General features: G+C 40.1%; 1 protein-coding gene and 1 non-coding gene across 5 annotated transcripts in view; both read left to right on the top strand.

Annotated features, from left to right (window-relative positions):
• IFT88 (intraflagellar transport 88) overlaps positions 1-18,701 on the top strand; it is a 111,090-nt gene that overhangs the window by 41,791 nt on the left and 50,598 nt on the right. For all 4 annotated transcript variants that reach the window (XM_039255418.1, XM_039255407.1, XM_039255432.1 and 1 more), the window contains 2 exons: positions 10,088-10,187; positions 14,207-14,293. In XM_039255418.1, coding sequence (XP_039111349.1) covers positions 10,088-10,187; positions 14,207-14,293 — 187 coding nt within the window. The remainder of the gene's footprint in view (positions 1-10,087; positions 10,188-14,206; positions 14,294-18,701) is intronic.
• On the top strand, positions 11,782-11,854 carry TRNAK-UUU. Its single transcript has one exon. It is a non-coding gene; the product is annotated as a tRNA-Lys (tRNA).

Here is an 18,701-nt window from a genome sequence, read left to right as displayed (position 1 = left end):
CTGAGGTTAGAAGATGCTTTATATCTAGGAAAACATTCCATAATGGTTATTAGTAGGTGTCGTACTCTCTCCATGTTCACTTTCTTCAAATGTCTTGTTCTAAGTAAAATATTAAAGAAGAGACTTTTTAAGACATAAATAACATCTGCTCAATGTTTGGATAATTTTTAAGACTTGAAATTAAACAAAAAAACATTGAAACTAAGCTGATTTCTGTTCCATTTCAATAATATTTAAATTACATCATGAAGACAAAACTCAGTAGAGTCTCTGTTTCACTTAGACCTATTGGCAGTTCCCTGTATTTTATTTTAAATTATTCAGTAAAAGGGAACCAGTTTTGAAGTTTAAAGACTATTATTTTTCTGTTCATTCAGACCCAGCTTTTTGAGGCTGATTTACAATAATATCATTTTTTAAATGATATTAATGTGGCTATTTAAAAAAAGTGATTGCGGGGCACCTGGGTGGCTCTTTCAGTTGAGTGTCTGACTCATGATTTCGGCTCAGGTCACAATCCCAGGATTTTGGGATTGAGCCCTATTTCAGTCTCCACACTGAGCATGCAGCCTGCTTTAAGACTGTCTCTCTCTCAATAAAAGAGATTCCCAGAGAAAAATGAAATGACCTCGTGATCACTAAACCAACCCTGCAAGAAATTTTAAGGGGGCTATTTGAGTGGACAAAAAACCAAACCAAACAAAGAAGACCAAAAGGAACAAAGATTACAAAGGACCAGAGAACATCACCAGAAACTCCCAACTCTATAGGCAACACTATGGCACTAAATTCATATTTTCCAAAAATCACTCTAAATGTAAATGGACAAGGGGCACCTGGGTGGCTCAGTCGGTTAAGCGTCCGACTTCAGCTCAGGTCATGATCTCACGGTTGGTGGGTTCAAGTCCCGCATCGGGCTCTGTGCTGACAGTTAGCTCAGAGCCTGGAGCCTGCTTCAGATTCTGTGTCTCCCTCTCTCTCTGACCCTCCCCTGCTCATGCTGTCTCTCTCTCTCTCTCTCTCAGAAATAAAAACATTAAGAATAAATAAATAAATAAATAAATAAATGTAAATGGACTAAATGCTCCAATCAAAAGACATAGGGTATCAGAATGGATTAAAAACATAACAAAACAAAACAAACAAGACCCATCTATATGCTGCCTGCTAGAGACTCGTTTTAGACCTAAAGACACCTGGAGATTGAAAGTAAGGGGATGGCGAACCATTTATCATGTTAATAGACATCAAAAGAAAACTGGAGTAAAAAAAAAAAAAGAAAACTGGAGTAGCCATATTTCTATCAGACAAACTAGATTTTGATGTTTATTTATTTTTGAAGAAGAGAGAGCAAGCCAGGGGAGGGTCAGAGAGAGAGGAGAACAGAGGATCCAAAGTGGGCTCTGCACTGACAGCAGCGAGTTCAATGCAGGGCTCAAACTCCCAGACTGTGAGATCATAACCTGAGCCAAAGTTGGATGCTGAACTAACTGAGCCACCTCGGTGCCTGCAGAGAAACTAGATTTTAAAACAAAGACTGTAACGAGATGAAGAAGGGCATTATATCATGTCTCATAATTAAGGGGTCTGTCTACCAATAAGGTCTAAGAATTGTAAATATTTATGCCCCCAATATGGAAAACCCAAACATATAAGTCAATTAATCACAAACATAAAGAAACTCATTGATAATAATACCATCATAGTAGGGGACTATTTATAGCAATAGACAGATCACCTAAGCAGAAAATCAGCAAGGAAACACTGGCTTTGAATGACACATTGAACCAGATGGACTTAACAGTTATACTCAGAACATTTCATCCTAAAGCAGCAGAATACACATTCTTTTCAAGTGCACATAGAACACAAATGAATCCTCAACAAGTACAGAAAGATTGAGATCGTACCTTGCGTATTTTCAGAGTACAACACTATGAAACTAGAAATCAACCACAAGAAAAAATTTTGAAAGATCATGAATACTTTGAGATTAAAGAACATTTTACTAAAGAATGAATAGGTTAACCAAGAAATTAAAGAGGAAATGAAAAAGTACATGGAAGCCAATGAAAATGAAAACATGAAAAAATGAAAAGTCTAGGATGACCTAGATGACCTCTAGGATGCAACAGAGGTGGTCATAAGAGGGAAGTATATAGCATTCCCAGCCTTCCTACAGAAGGAAGAAATGTTTCAAATACACAACCTAACCTTACACCTAAAGGAGCTGGAAAAATAATAGCAAGTAAAGCCCCCAAACAGCAGAGTAAGGGAAATAATAAAGATTAGAGCAGAAACCAATGATATTAAAAAAAAAAAAAAAGAAAAGAAAAGGAACAGATTAACAAAACCAGGATCTGGATCTTTGAAAGAATAAATAAAATTGATAAACCCCTAGCCAAATTTATTAAAAAGGCAAAGGAAAGAACCCAAATAAATAAAATCATGAAAGTGGAGAGATCACAACCAACACTGCAGAAATACAAACAATAATAAGAGAATATTATGAGCAATTATATACCAACAAATTGGACAGTCTGGAAGAAATGGGACAAATTCCTAGAAACATAAAACTACTAAAACTGAATCAGGAAGAAATAGAAAATTTGAATAGAGCCATAACCAGTGAAGAAATTGAATCAGTTATTAGAACTCTCCCAACAAACAGGAGTCCAGGGCCAGATGGCTTTCCAGGGGAATTCCATGAAACATTTAAAGAACAGTTAACACTGATTCTTTTGAAGCTATTCCAAAAAATAGAAAGGGAAGGAAAACATCCAAACTCATTCTACAAGGCCAGCATTACCTTGATTCCAAAACTAAAGCCCCCAGTATAAAGGAGAACCACAGAACAATCTCTTTGATGAACATGGAGGCAAAAATTCTCAACAAGATACTAGCAAACCGAATCCAACACTACATTAAAAGAATTATTCATCATGAGCAAGTGAGATTTATTCCTGGACTGCAGGACTGGTTCAATATCCACAAATCAATCAATGTGATATATCACATTAATAAAAAGGATAAGAACCATATAACCTCTTGATAGATGCAGAAAATGCATTTGACAAAATACAGTATCTTTTCTTGATAGAGACCCTCAAGAAAGTAGGCATAGAAAGAATTTGCCTCAACATCATAAAGGCCATATACAAAAGACCCACAGCTAGTATCATCCTCAGTGATATTAGGATCAGAGCTTCCCCCTCACGTCAGGAAGACAACAGGGATGTCCACTCTCACCGCCGTTCAACACCGTGTTGGCAGTCCTAGCCTCAGCAATCAGACAAAAAGAAAGAAAAAGCATACAGATTGGCAAGAAAGAAGTCAAACTTTCACTCTTCGCAAAGCGAAAACCCTGTTTTCCTTTTGGAAAACCCAAAAGACTACACTAAAAAAATTCTAGAGCTGAAACATGAATTCAGCAAAGTTGCAAGATATAAAATCAATGTACAGAAATCAGCATTTCTATACATCAATAATGAAGCAGCAGAAAGGGAAACCAAGGTATCTATCTCATTTACAATTGTACCGAAAGCCATAAATAGCTAGGAATAAACATAACCAAAGAGGTAAAAGATCTGTATACTGAAAACTATAGAAAGCTTATATAGGAAATTGAAGAAGACAGAAAAGAAATGGAAAAGCATTCCATGCTCATGGATTAAAAGAACAAATACTGTTAAAATGTTTATACTACCCAAAGCAATCTGCACATGCAGTGAATTCCCTATCAAAATAATACCAGCACTCTTCACAGAGCTAGAACAAACCATCTTAAAATTTGTATGGAACCAGAAAAGACCCTGAATAGCCAAAATAATATTGAAAAAGAAAACCAAAGGGGCCCTGAGTGGCTGTCAGTTAAGTGTCTGACTTCAGCTCAGGTCACGATCTCAGTCTGTGGGTTCGAGCCCTGCGTTGGGCACTGTGCTGACAGCTCAGAGCCTGGAGCTGCTTCCGATTCTGTGTCTCCCTCTCTCTTTACCCCTCCCCTGTTCGTACTCTGTCTCTCTGTTTCTCTCTCTCAAATAAACATAAACATTTTTTTTTTTTTTAAAAAGAAAGAAAACCAAAGCTGGAGGCATCACAATTCTGGACTTCAAATTGTATTACAAACCTGTAATCATCAAGACAGTATGGTACTGGCTCAAAAACAGATGCATAGATCATTGGAACAGAATAGAGAACCCAGAAATGGGCCCATATATATATAACCAACTAATATTTGATAAAACAGGAAAGAATATCCAATGGGGGGAAAAAAACAGTCTCTTCAGCAAATGGTGCTGGGAAAACTGGAAAGAGACTTGCAGAAGAATGAACCTGGACCACTTTTTTACACCATACATGAAAATAAACTCAAAATAGGTGAAAGACCTAAATGTGAGACAGGATACCATCATCCTATGGAGAAAATAGGCAACAATCTCTTTACCCTTGGCCACAGCAATTTCTAACTAGACATGTCTCTAGAGGCAAGGGAAACAAAAGCAAAAATGAACTACTGGGACCTCATCAAGATAAGAAGCTTCTGCATGGTGAAGGAAACCATCAGCAAAACTAGAAGCCAACTGATGGAATGGGAGAAGATATTTGCAAATGACATATCAGATAAAGGGTTAGTATCCAAAATCTACAAAGAATTTATCAAACTCAACACCTAAAAAACAAATAAGCCAGTGAAGAAATGGACCAAAGACATGAATGAACACTTTTCCAAAGAAGACATCCAGATGGCTAACAGATGCATGAAAAGGTGTTCAACATCACTCATCATCAGGAAAATACAAATTAAAACACACACACACACACGCGCGCACACACACACACACACACACAATGAGATACCAGCTCACACCTGTCACAATGGCTAAAATTAATGCAGATGTTAGAGAGGATGCAGAGAGAAAGGGGAACCCTCTTAAACTGCTGGTGGGAATGCAAACTGGTGCAGCCAGCCATTCTGGAAAACAATATGGAGTTTCCTCAAAACAGTTAAAATTAGAGCTAGCCTGTGGCCCAGCAATGGCACATTGAGGTATTTATCCAAAGGATACAAAAATGCTAATTTGAAGAGGCATATGCACCCCAATGTTTATAGTAGACTATCAACAATAGCCAAGCTATGGAGAGAGCCAAATGCATGGATACAGAAGTGATACACACACACACACACACACACACACACACACACACACACGGTGGATTATTACTCAGTAATCAAAAAGAATGAGATCTTGCCATTTGCAACAACAAGGATGAAGTTAGAGTGTATTATGCTAAGTGAAATAAGTTAGAGAAAGATAATATATGCTTTCACTCATGTGGAATTTAAGAAACAAAACAGATGAACATAGGGGTAGGGAAGGAAAAAATAAGTTAAAAACTGAAAGGGAGGCAAACCATAAGAGACTCTTAAATTCAGAGAACAAAACTGAGGGTTGCTGGAGGGGTGTTGGGTGGGCAGATGGGCTAAATGGGTGATGGGCACTAAGGAGGGCACTTATGGTGAGGAGTGGGTGTTATATGTAAGTGATGAATCACTAAATTCTACTCCCAAAACCATTATTACACTATATGTTAACTAACTTGGATTTAAATAAAATTTTTTAAAAATTCTCTTTCTCCCTCAGTCCCTCTCCCACTTGAGCACTCCATATATATAAATTTTTTTTTAATTTTTAAAAATTTAAATAAAAAAAGAAAAGTTCAGTCTTGGCATTATTTGGATTTTTCATAATAAATTATTCTGTCATTCTTACTGTATTTTTGTTATCTCATTTAATATGGGGTTAAATTATTTTTAACCTTGTGAAATATAAAGCACATAAAAATTGTACAAAATAATAACATCAGCTCAGTGATTTATCACACAGCAAACACCCATATCATTACATAGCTTAGTCGGTAACATTTAAAGAATAGAACATAGCACCTCAGACGCTCTGCTGTGCCCGTCCCAGACCCTGCCCCACCCACTCTGAAAAGTGACGGGTATCTCCATATAAATGATGAATCACTTCCTAGCTTTTCTACATACTTCAACCCCATAACCAGGCATCCCTAAACACTATAGTTTAGTTTTGCATTCTTTTTAAACATCGTATTGGTGGAATTGTACCGTGCCTGCTGTTTTGTGTCTGGCATCTTTTACTCTCTGTTTGTAGCAGTTGTTAGTGTTGTATGTAGCTCTGGTTTGTTCATTTTCACTGCTGTGTTGTGGTCTAACCATACAATGGGATATTACTCTTGACTCAAGAAACTGAGGTACGTTTATTACAGACCCTAGAGGAAGTACATAGCATACCTGGAGAGGCCACCCAGGGAAGTCGAGACAGGGTACAGGCAGAGGGAGAGGCAGGATCTGGGCACGTGCTTATTAGGGTCTGTGGTTGGAGTGTTTTGGGGCTCATGGGATAAGGCCAGATTGGTCAATTCAAACCAAAGAGTAGGGTCTTCGGTAAATTCCATGGGAGTCTATGTAGGGGGGTGCTAAGAGGAAGGCCTCGGGAGGTGGGGGAGACTGTTTATCATGAGGACTTTTGGGGAAGTCCTGTCAGGAACTTAGATTTGCTTCCATGTACCTGTGTTAGAGGCTAGTGTCCGTTTTCCGGCCCCATGGCCCCGTGGCCACACAAGATGGACGCCGAGGTAGCAGTGCTGCACAGTCGCTTAGTGAGAGTCTGAACAGTGTTTTTCAAATAATTTATTTAGTCAATTTCAATAATTTTCATTGAAATCTGATTATTAGGCAGGAGAGATCTGACATCTTTAAAATGTTTACTTTTCAAATAATTTCTCCGTTTAGTCTTTGTGATTTCTTTAAAATACTTTTTAGTTTTAAGTTGAGAGATCTGCATGTCTTTTTTTGCATTTATTCCCACGTGTTAGATGTTTCTGATGGCATACAGCATCGTTTTCAAATTTTGTTTTCTACTTGTGCTTTTCTTGTATATAGATAGACAATTGAATTTTAGATAGTGATATTTATCCACTGACCTTATTAATAAACTTACTTTTTCAAATAGTCCTCTGTATATTCTTTTGGGTTATCTAAATACACATTTATCCTATCTGCAGATAATGACTCTTTCTACACAATTTTTATGCTTCTTTCTGTTTGTTTTCTTGCTTCATTACACTGGCTGTGATGTCCAGTTCAGTGCTGAATAGAAGTGGTGATATAGTAGGCATTTTTGTTTTTTCCTGAATACACAGGGTCAGAACTTTTCACAGCCTGCCATTATGTATGATGTTTGCTATAGGATTCTTGTAAATACTCCTTATCAAATTAAGGAGTTTTTACTTTTGTGCCTGGTCAGACTATGAATTTTTATCAAAATCCATCAATCAAAAAGTCATGATTGAGGTTTGAATGTTAAATCATCTGAAATTAACTCCACTTGATTATGATGTATTAACCATTTAAAGCATCACTGGATTTGATTTGCTAACCACTCGCTAAGAATTTTCACACCTGTATTAATGAGAAGGATGAGGTTTGTATTCTTAAAAATAATGTCTCTGGGGGTGCCTGAGTGGCTCAGTCAGTTGAGCGTCCAACTTCAGCTCAGGTCATGATCTCATAGCTCATAAGTTTGAGCCCCACCTCAGGCTCTGTGCTGATAGCATGGAGCCCACTTCAGATTCACTGTCTTCCTTTCTGTCTGTCTCTCTCTGCCTCTCTCTCTCTCTGCCTCTCCCCCGCTCACTGTCTCTCAAAAATAAAACATTAAAAAAAAATAATGTCATTGACTTTGTTGACAAGGTTAAGCTGACTTTATATCACAAGTTCAGATGTGTTTTCCCCCTCTCGAGTTTATGAGATTGGTATTATTTCTTTATTAAACAATTGGAGAAATTTACTAGTAAAGCCATCTGCATTTAAAGTTTTCTGATAGGGTTTTATTAAACCTTTCTACTTTTTTAATAAGTATAAGATTATTTTGATTTTGTGTCACTTTTGATAAGGTGTTTTTTTTTAAGGAATTTGTCATTATATTCTTAATGATTTTTGGTTATTTTGGCTATCGAGAGAGGTGTGTTAAAAGTTTTTTTACTATAGAGGCGCCTGGGTGGCTCAGTCAGTTAGGCGTCCGACTTCAGCTCAGGTCATGATCTCACGGTTTGTGGGTTCGAGCCCCGTATCGGGCTCTGTGCTGATGGCTAGCTCGGAGCCTGGAGCCTGTTTCGGATTCTGTGTCTCCCTCTCTCTCTAGCCCTCTCCTGCTCACACTGTCTCTCTCTCTCTCTCTCAAAAATGAATAAAACATTAAAAATTTGTTTAAAAAAAAGTTTTTTACTATAGTTGTAGATTTCTCCATTCCTTCTTTTAGATTATTAACTTTTGCTTTATATTGTTTTGAAGTTATGTTACTGGTTGCATGAAGATTTAGAATAAGAGTGTATCCCTGGTGGATTAAGCCCTTTATCATTAAGATATGTTCTTTATTACTTCTGATAATGTCTCTTGCCTTAAAGTTTGCATTGTCTGCTTTCTTTTGATTAGTGGTATTTTTATTTTCACTTTACTTTTGATGATTCTGTGTTCTTAATTTAAGGTGTGTCTCTTGTAAGCAATACAAAGGTGAGTTTCAAACTGAGCGTAGATATCTCTAGAATACCCTGCCCCAGTCTGGTTTAGTCTCCACCGTGAATTCTTGTATTCCTTTATAAGAGTTCTTACTATTATATAGATATATACTGTAACTTAATTTACTGGTCTGTGTCCCTTGTAAGGCCATGAGCCATAGGTGGTTTTCCTTTTTTAGCTCCTGTATATTTGGGATATAATGTCTGAGATCTAGTAGACATTCAGCAAAAGTCAGTGGTTTCCAGATCATTATCTTGAAGCCCTCGCAGTCTCAAGAGCCAAGTCTCCAGGCTCCTTTCTTGGGGATGGGGCTGGGGGCAGAGGGGCCCTGGGCAGGCAGGGCTTCAGGCCCTCTCTCTCCACTGCAAGCAGAAATGCTCTTTTATAAGTCAAAGATAGAATGAAAGATTCTACCAGAAGAAAGGGATCTTGTACTTCAGTGTTTTTAAATTACTTGTCCAGGCCAATGGCTTTGCACCTCAGAACCAGAACTTCAGAAATTTATTTTACATTGTTTACAGAAACACGTTGCATGAAACAATCCTTGCCTTTGTTATGTGTGTTGCCCTTTAGTAGTTTTTGGTTCTCTCTTTTTAAATAAGGGTCATGATCCACTAAACTGATTTCAGTTGACCTCAATTTGAAAAAAAAAGTCTTGGTGAAGTGGGTTTTGCTATCCATAAAAATTGTTTTCAGATTTTCACTTGACAGTTTTCTAGCTGTGTGATCTCAGATCTTTCGTTTTCCTATCTATAAAACAGAGAACATGCCTATCTTTCAGGGTTGTTGTGAGGATTAAGTGTGATAATGCTGGGGTGCCTGGGTGGCTCAGTGGGTTAAGCATCTGGCTCTTGATTTCGGCTCGGGTCTTGCATTTCACAGGGTTGACCCCTGCATCAGGCTCTGTGCTGACATTGTGGAGCCTGCTGATATTCTCTCACTCCCTCTCTCTCTGCCCCTCCCCTGCTCATGTGCACGTGCTCTCTCTCTCAAAAAATAAGCATTAAAAAACCTATTAAGTGTGATAATGCTTATAAAGGAATTAATGCAGTGCCTGATATATAGTTAAAAACAAATGTTCTGTGTTCCTTGGGGAACAAAACTTAAACATACTCTACTAGGTCTATAGAATTTTTCTCACCACTAGAGCATATAAGATGAAAAAATATATAGAAATACTTTTACCTATTACAAATTAAAATTGTTTTAGTAGTTAAGTTAAAAATGAGACTATGGATATAAATCCAGTTTTATTTAAAATACCATAAATAATTAGAAGTGACAACAAGCTAATGAAAAGTTAGGTTAAAAAATCAGTTTCGAACTGAAGAATTTAGTAACTTACTGCCTACATTGGAAGAAATCAAGTGCTTAGCCTTAGATAGCACCAGGGACACTTTAAAAGTTTTTTGAAAATTCAGATTTAAGGAAGCAACCAACAACATAAATAGGCTAAAACGAAATAACTTTTTTTTTGCTTTATAGGTGTGTTGAAGTTGTGAAAGCCTCTCAGTATGTAGAGCTAGCGAATGATCTGGAAATAAACAAAGCAATTACATACTTGAGACAAAAGGATTTTAACCAAGTAAGTTTTTTAAAGTTTTAGATGTTTTGTATGTTAATTGGTCAAAGCAATAATATTGGGAAACCGTTTTTAGAGTATTATTTTCTGTGATTATTCTGAAGTTGAGTGGGATTTTTGTGTTAACATAATTTCCATTAATTTTACTACTACTGTTTGTCCCGTTTGTCCCAGTGCAAACGCTTTTCATGTAAAGCATGGTTCCTAAATGACTAAACCATATTCTAGTCCAGAGATCAGCTTTTCCCCTAGAGCTTTCCAGACTGTTGTCCAGACCTGTCAGGTGCTTTAGAATCAGGGAAGGCCAAGAGCCCAGCTAGCAGCGTGATGCTTCCTTCCTCCCGTCTTCACCGGAGAGCTTTCCTGCGAACCGTTTTGTATGTTTGGTTTGCTCAGGAACACCGCATTGGGCCCAGGAGGGTCCCCTGGCTGAGCCCGGTGACAGGCCTCCAGGGCCTCTCTGGCATGACTGCCGCCTTGCTGCCTTGGGCTGAGATGGACGGGTTGCCCCCCCTTCAGGAGTCTTTAAAATATTTTGTGTTCCATTTGTATTTTCAAGATTTTAATTAATTTACTTATGTTTTTAAAATGTAATTTCTGCTTTCTTTTCAACATTGCTGCTTTGACTTTGTGTTTCTTTTGTTTGTATATTGTAAGTATGATGAGGTGGGTATAATAAACCTTAGCAGAAAGGACCGCTGTTAGGTTAAAAGGGATTGGGTTGACATAACTCATAATGATGATTTGACGAGGACTACTTTATTTACAATTCAAGTAAAAGAGAAAAATATACACCTTCTAATATGAGGTTATAGTTCTGTAGCCACGGACAGATGCTGAAATCTCAGAGTATGGTTCTTTGTGATGATAGTTCTGTTTTGTAGTCACCTTTGTAGTAGAGAAGGAACCTGTTAAAAAGCCAAAGGTAGATGAAATGAAGCAGTGTGGTCTGAAGGCCAGAGAGCGTGTGTGGACAGATGCAGTGGAGTGCAGACACCAGTAGCTAGATGCCATCAGTCAGGAAGAAGGCCAAAATGGAGATACATCTGTTTTCCTCATCGTGTGTGTGGGGGGAAAAAAGAAAACACAACCCAAATTAACAATGTTTTTTTCATTATTTGTTTTGCTATTCATAGCTAAATATAATTTTATTAGGTACACTTTTATCAATTTCACTTGTAAAAGAATTGATGTATAATATTTTATTTTGATTAATTAATTTTTTAAAGATTTTTGTTCTTACATAATCTCCACACCCAACATGAGACTAGAACTCACAATCCCGAGATCAAAAGTCACATGCTCCACCAACTGAGCCACCCAGGCACTCCTGTAATCTATTTTATTTCTTTATTTTTATTTATTTTTGAGAGAGAGATAGAGACAGCTTGAGCAGGGGAGGGTCAGAGAGAGAGGGAGACACAGAATCCAAAGATAGGCTCCAGGCTCTGAGCTAGCTGTCAGCACAGAGCCCGATGTGGGGCACGAACCCACAAACCATGAGATCATGACCTGAGCTGAAGTCGGACACTTAACTGACTGAGCCACCCAGGCGCCCCTAATCTATTTTATTTTTAAAACAGTAATATTGGGGGTGGCCTGTCTAGCTCAATTGGTAGAGCATGTGACTTTTGATCTCAGGGTCATGAGTTCGAGCCCCATGTTGGGTGTGGAGTCTACTTAAAAATTAAAAAACAAATATTGCCTATGCATTCACTGAACATGTAAAAGAACAGTTTTAAAAACCACCCATTTCTGGGGTGCCTGGGTGCTTCAGTCAGTTAAGCGTCCAACTTCAGCTCAGGTCATGATCTCACGGTTCATGGGTTCGAGCCCCATGTCAGGCTCTGTGCTGACAGCTAACTCAGAGCCTGTAGCCTGTTTCAGATTCCATATCTCCCTCTCTCTCTGACCCTCCCCTGCTTATGCTCTCTCTCTCTCTCAGAAATAAATAAAACATTAAAGAAAATTTAAAAAAAAAAGAAAACCATCCATTTTAAAGCTAAAAATCCTGAGAATATTCCTTTTATTAGAATAGTTACATAGCACTTTTAGAATAGTTTAGAAATTTAAAACATGAAATATGTTTTTATTCTCTCAGATGTTTTTAAATGAATATTTTAAAGTTCAAAATATTTCTGGTATTTTAAATAATAGGGTTGCATTCTGTTTTATTTATTGTTTGAATTCATAGTAACCTTTTGGTGGGGGGGGAATAATTTGGCATTATATGTAGTCTTAAAGTCTTGTTACCAGTAAGCCACAAATTAATAAAGATGAAAAATTAAAATCTAAGATACTTTTAAAACTTTCTTTTTAAGTTTATTTATTTTAAGAGAGAAAGAAAGAATGTGAATGGGGGAGGGGCAGAGAGAGAGCGAGGGAGAGAAAGAATCCCAAGGAGGCCTTGTGCTGCCTGCAGAGCTTGGCGCAGGGCTTGAACTCGCGAGATCATAACCTGAGCCGAAACAAAGAGCTGGATGCTTACCCATCTGAGCCACCCAGGCGCCCCATCTGAGACGCTTTATTAATGATAGTCTGAATAGCTGTTTCTTAAAGGAATGATGTGAACTACTATATGAAGGTCACGACTGTAACGTTCCATTTTTTAAAAATTGTTGTTGTTGTTAGCTTGCTTTTGGTGATCTACTTATGGATTTCATAAATATCAGAAAACAGTATTTTTTTCTCTACACTTTACTTTTGAGAATTTAATGGATTCATGAGTTACATCTATTCATGTGCCTTATATTTTAAATTAACACATTTATTTTGACACAATCTAAAACTAAAATCTAAAACATCTCAATTCTTATTCAAAGTGAACTGCATCTCATAAAAGTTAGAGATTCAAAACAGCAGTGACTTTTACATTAATAGCCATGGACGTTGTATAAAGAGTTAATGAGATAACTGTTATAGGATGAGCAACGTAAGCAATAATTTCTGAGGCGCGTTTTAGGAACTTCTTGGCAAGTCTGTAGATCCTTCCAAGAAAGTAAGTGAGAAAGAGAATCTCAAAAGTGAGCATATGATGTTGGGGTCTCTTTTCTTCTTTGTGGAATTATGAACTAGTAGCCTAGAAACTTCCAGTGATTTTCTTTAAAGTCATAAAACCTTTGAAAAGACGGCCACCTAGGTGGCTCGGTCAGTTGAACATCCAACTCTTGATTTCTTCTGAGGTCACGATATCGTGGTCAGGAGGCTGAGCCCTGCGTTGAGCTCTGCACTGGGCATGGAGCCTGCTTGGGAGTCCCTCTCTCCCTCTCCCTCTTCCTCCGCCCCTCCCCTGCTCGTGTGTGTGCATGTGTGCTCTCGCTCAGAAAACAAACAAAAAACCTTGAAAAAGAGAATTACTTATATTGTAACCTATATATGTAGAAGTTAGTATTTTTGAAATATTTTATCCTTAAAAAAATTGAATCCGTGCACTTAATGGTGCTTTATGTGAGGCTTCATTTGAGGTCAGACATTTTCATGTCACACAGCAGCTTTTGAGCATTGTAAAAGCTAACGCTCGGTTTTTGGTTCGACTCAACTCTCTCTAAGAGCAGAAAGTGCCCAGAAGCCAAGCATTTTCTATTCAGTAAATGTATTTTGAAGGAAGGAAAGAAAACCCATTGCCTTCTAAAAGCAGAAGTTCTAGAATTATTTCATAAAGAGCAAATTTGATTGTGTCTTTTAGGTGAAAACCTCACTTACACCCCGTTATGCAGGATAAACACTAAACCGTGTCACAAGATCCATATTTACTACTCGCTGGCTGCCCCTACCCTGCCGTTAAACCTGTCGGTTATGTTCTTAATTTCAGTTCTTGTATTTTGAGTTTTGTTGTATCCTTTGATAAATTTTAATTCTCAAGTGAAATTCTCATTTTGTCATCTGTTTTCTTAAACATGTGAGCCTCCCCCTTTGTGCCCTTCCCTGGCATAACACTCAAGATACATCGATCTCTACCCTGACCCTAAGCCTGAATACTGTCATGTTACAATGGTAGTAACTTCCAGATATTTCATTTCTAGGCTGTAGAGACCCTAAAAATGTTTGAAAAAAAGGACAGTAGAGTGAAAAGTGCAGCTGCAACCAACCTCTCATTTCTATATTATTTGGTAAGTTTTGGGGTTTTTTTTAATAACTACGAGGGGATAATGTGCTATTTTTATGTTGCTCAATTTCCCCTTGATGAAAAGCACGGCTAGAGAGACTCTCTACAGAAGACTGGTAGAGAATGTTAGCAGAATGGGGTGTCTAGGGGGTCTGGTCATGACAAGTTCTGGGCTAGGGACTGAGTTTGTGGACATGAGCGAGAGGACCATCTCAGAAGAAGAAGGGAAGGAGAATAACTCTGGTGGGAAGCGTCACTCAGAGGATTGCACAGTGTGGATCTGGGAGGTAAGCTAGAGATCGCTTTCAGCACCATGTTAGCAGTAAAGAAAGTGATGGCTCAGGTGAAATGATTTACGTAAGGTACAGTGTCATCTGTAAGAAGCATACTTTGGGCATCTGCCGGATTCCAATCATGAGGAATTCCAAAAGTCTAAAAGCTCACTAAAAGGGAGCTTTCTTCATTTGGAACAAAGGAGACATGCGGGTAGACTTGGAGGGAAGAAAGAAAGGTGGGCTCAAAGTGGAGAACTATAATAAATTAATGTAGATAATAAGCGCTTCAGAAATTCAGAGGAGGCAAGTAACATTTTAATTTTGGGAGACTAAAGGAATGAACAAAAGCACAGAGAGGAAAGGTGGGAGGGTTTGGGAACATAAGGATCGCTATATTTAGTTAAACTACACTTGCAGTCCCTCTTGGAACTTCTGACTTGTGCGCCATCGGGAATTACTGTCGTGCTGAACTGCTGCTGACGGGAGATTATAGCCCTAAGGTGTCGTGATGGAAAAGAGATCAGGACCGCTGGTGAAGAACGACTCCGGTATTTTAAGTCTCCTGGCAAGAGAGTGCGGCCAGGTGCAGGTTTAGAGGAGGCTGCAGATTAGGGGAAAGATGCTGAGTTTATGTTTTTCTAAGATTTTTTGTAGCAACGGTGATATATTCAAATGGAAATGTCCAAGAAGCATGTGGAACTGATCTTAGATGGGAAATCAGGGTTAGAGATAAAATGTGATGATTGTCTCCATAGAGGCCAAAGCTTTGATAATAGATGTTCATGGGCTGATCGTCTATGTCCTCCTCCCCCAGCCAGATTTCTATGTTGAAGCCCGAGTGTGACTGTATTTGGAGGTAGGGACTTTGAGCGATACTTAGGGTTGGATGAAGTCATGAGAGGGGAGTCCCCTGATGGGCTTAGCGCCCTTAGTAGAAGAGAAAGAACCAGAGCCCTCTCCCTGTCATGTGAGGACACAGCAAGAAGTCTGTCTGCAAACCAGGAAGTGGTTCTCAGCAGACACCACATCGGCCAGCACTTTGATCTTGGATCTCCCAGCCTCCAGAACTATGAGAAATAAATGTCTGCTGTGTAAGCCGGGCTGCGGTATTTGCTATAGTGGCCTGAACTAAGACGGTAGAGGGCATCTCGAGGGGTGAGAGTGTAGCACAGAACTGAGAGCTGACTTGGGGATTCACATACATTAAAGGGCAAGAATAAGAATCTGATCAAGACGACAGGAAAAGAACTATAGCCTTTGAAGGAAAGGGGAAAAGAGGCACGAAGAGAAAGTATATAACACTGAACTCAGAGAGGCAGTACAAGAAAACGAAGGCTCAGAAGAGGCACTTTGGCTGGTGAGACAAGCTGGAGACCAGCCTGCATGAAGTTTACTGCGCAGATCTCTTTGGATCAGGACCTCAGTGAGAAGGGCTGGGAGCGTCACTGAGTGGAGGGGGAAATTGGGCTGTGATGCGGTCACCACAGTCCTTGGCCAGCCCTGCCAGACCCCCTGAATTGGAGGGACTGCTCAGCACGCTCCTCCCCTGCGGTGAGGGGACTGGGCCTTTGTACCCCTGCATCACGCAGTCACTGGAGGCAGCCTGCTCACCAGGAAGGGGGCGTGACTTTGGGCAACGCACCTCTTTCTCATGGGGCTCTAGTAATTCAGAGTGGACTGACCGCCGAGGCGGTGGCCAGCAGCGTCCCCGACGCTTCAGAAGGACAGGTCTTGGGGCTGAAGCACAGTCTCCATTACAGTCATTACATTTGAATTTAGAAAATCATTTGTTAATTTCATGAAAATGGTTTAATTAGTGACCAGATCTTTACCAAGTTTGATGAATGTATGGGAGGAGACCAAGAAGACTTTTTATAAAGAAAGAAAAGCATCTAGGTTTGGTTGACCTGGTAGAGCCGTCAGAGTATCTGATCAATAGTTTCTTGCACGTAGTTCTGAGGAAAATAGTCATTTTGAGGCAGAATAATGGGTCTGGTATGTGACATATATTGAACATATATCATTGGAACCTAGTGTGGGGGTTGTATCAGTTTCTATTGCTCTGTAGTAAGTTGCGCCAACGTGCAGTGGCTTAAAATAACTGCGTGTTTCCTCAGATTCTGCCTGAACAGGCCGGGCCCACTTGGGTGGTCCCGCTGCTGATCTGGCCTGGGGTCCCTCTCCTGCTGCCCTCACCTGAAGCTTGACTGAGGCTGCGTGGTCCACATGCTTCCCTCGCATCTGATGCTGATGTTGACCAGCATCTCATGCCTCCTCTCCCTTCTCTCGCGGGGGGTGCAGGCTTCTTAAACGGGGCAGGGTCCACGAGAGGAGGCCCTGGTGCGCTCAGGTGGCTCCCTGGCTCCTGTGTGCCTTGAATTTGTTGTTCCCTTACTGGGCAAAACCACCACGGGAGAGAACCATTCAAGGGCCTGAGTACTGGGAGGTGTGACCCTCTGGGGCCACTATTTTGACAGTCTGTCCCTGCCTGTATTCAGCGTATCCTTTCCATATGCAAAATGTACTTGGCCCTTCGAGGACTTTCATAGTCTCACCCGTCACAGCATCAGGCTCAAGGGCCATCGTCTGCGTGAGGTCTAGATAGAGACGGGCTTTCTCAGGTGAGGTCCTGTTGATCCTAAGGTCTGAGAACAGGAAAACACACCCTATCTCCCATACACTTCACATCCTCTGCTGGGATAAGAATGAGGTAACTGTAATAGATACTCCTGCTCGAAAGGGGCCAGAGGGGGGTGCCCCACACTCACTTGTCTGTGGTGGGTAAGAAGTCCAGCTAAGCACGTGTGCTCAGTGCCCCCTGAAGTGAGAGAAGGGAAATGACCTTGGGAGGGCTCAGCCCTGACCCCTAGGAGCCGTCCCCCAGGCCTTTGGTCTCTTGTGGCTCTTGGCTCTGCTTTCTGAGAACACTCTTCCTTTTACAGAAAAAATAACCTATATTTGCAGCTGATTAATGTTCTTAGCCTGCTTTCTGCCCTGAAAAATCGGGGACCTAGAGGCTTTCTTTCATTTTGGACTGTGTCCCTTTAATCCACTGGCAATACTTAAACTAGTACAACTCCCTTAAAGACTTGGCAGGTTTTTTAGAAATCTCATTTGGGGTGCCTGCGTGCCCCCAGAGCTACAACCACGATCTTCCCCAAGGCAGACAGACCCCTTTCCACTTCGGTGTATGAGGCTGCTGTGGAAGAGAGCCCCAAGGAGACTTGGAAGTTTTTGTCTACCTTAAAGAGGGCCAGGCCCTGCCTTCAGTCTTTCTGAGATGCTTCCAAAGGGGACTGCAGCCACACCCTTGATTCGATCTCTACACTCCTGCTGCTAAGAGAAACTAGAGACATGAAATGATTTTATTTTCCAGCCCAACACGTCCTGGTTTTCGATATTTCTGCCAAATTCTAGTTGGAAGATCTGAAGTTTTCTCTTAAGCTCCTCTCTCGCACTGTACCGTATCACACCCAGTTAAAGCAAATTAATTGGCACTTGTAGTGTCCTGCCTAGGAATCTCCTTGGCCACATGCACAGATTTACTAAGTACACTTCCTGTCTTCCAAGTCAGTGTAGGGGCCAGTTTTCCCTATTGTTTTATGACTGCAAAACATGACTTACCCTTTACCCAGCCTCTGATAACAATTCCTTCCTTCCTCTCCATCCTCCACGAGTGTGGTTCTCATGCTTTTCCAAACTTTGCCTGCCGCCGTGTCCAAAAGACAAGGTTATTTGTTTTGAGTTTTTATGACAGCAGCACCCCACTTAAAAATTTTTTAAAATATTTATTTATTTTTGAGAGAGAGAGAGAGGGAGAGACAGAGCATGAGTGGGGGAGGGGCAGAGAGAGAGGGAGACACAGAATCTGAAGCAGGCTCCAGGCTCTGAGCTGTCAGCACAGAGCCCGACATGGGGCTCGGACTCACGACCTTGAGATCATGACCTAGCTGAAGTCAGACACTTAACCGACTGAGCCACCCAGGTGCCCCATCAGCACCCCACTTTTAAGTATCAATTTTTATATCAGAGTTCAGAGTCCACACAAATACGTGAATGCTCATAACAGCATCGTTCATAATAAACAGAAGTGAGTGGGCACAACCCAGGTGTCCATCAGCAGTGAATGGATAAACA

This window comes from Hyaena hyaena, unplaced genomic scaffold (assembly GCF_003009895.1).
Source record: "Hyaena hyaena isolate Hyena2069 unplaced genomic scaffold, ASM300989v1 scaffold_11, whole genome shotgun sequence".
Taxonomy (NCBI): Eukaryota; Metazoa; Chordata; class Mammalia; order Carnivora; family Hyaenidae; genus Hyaena; species Hyaena hyaena.
Note: the sequence above shows the minus strand (reverse complement) of the source record. Positions and strands in the feature narration are given on the sequence as shown.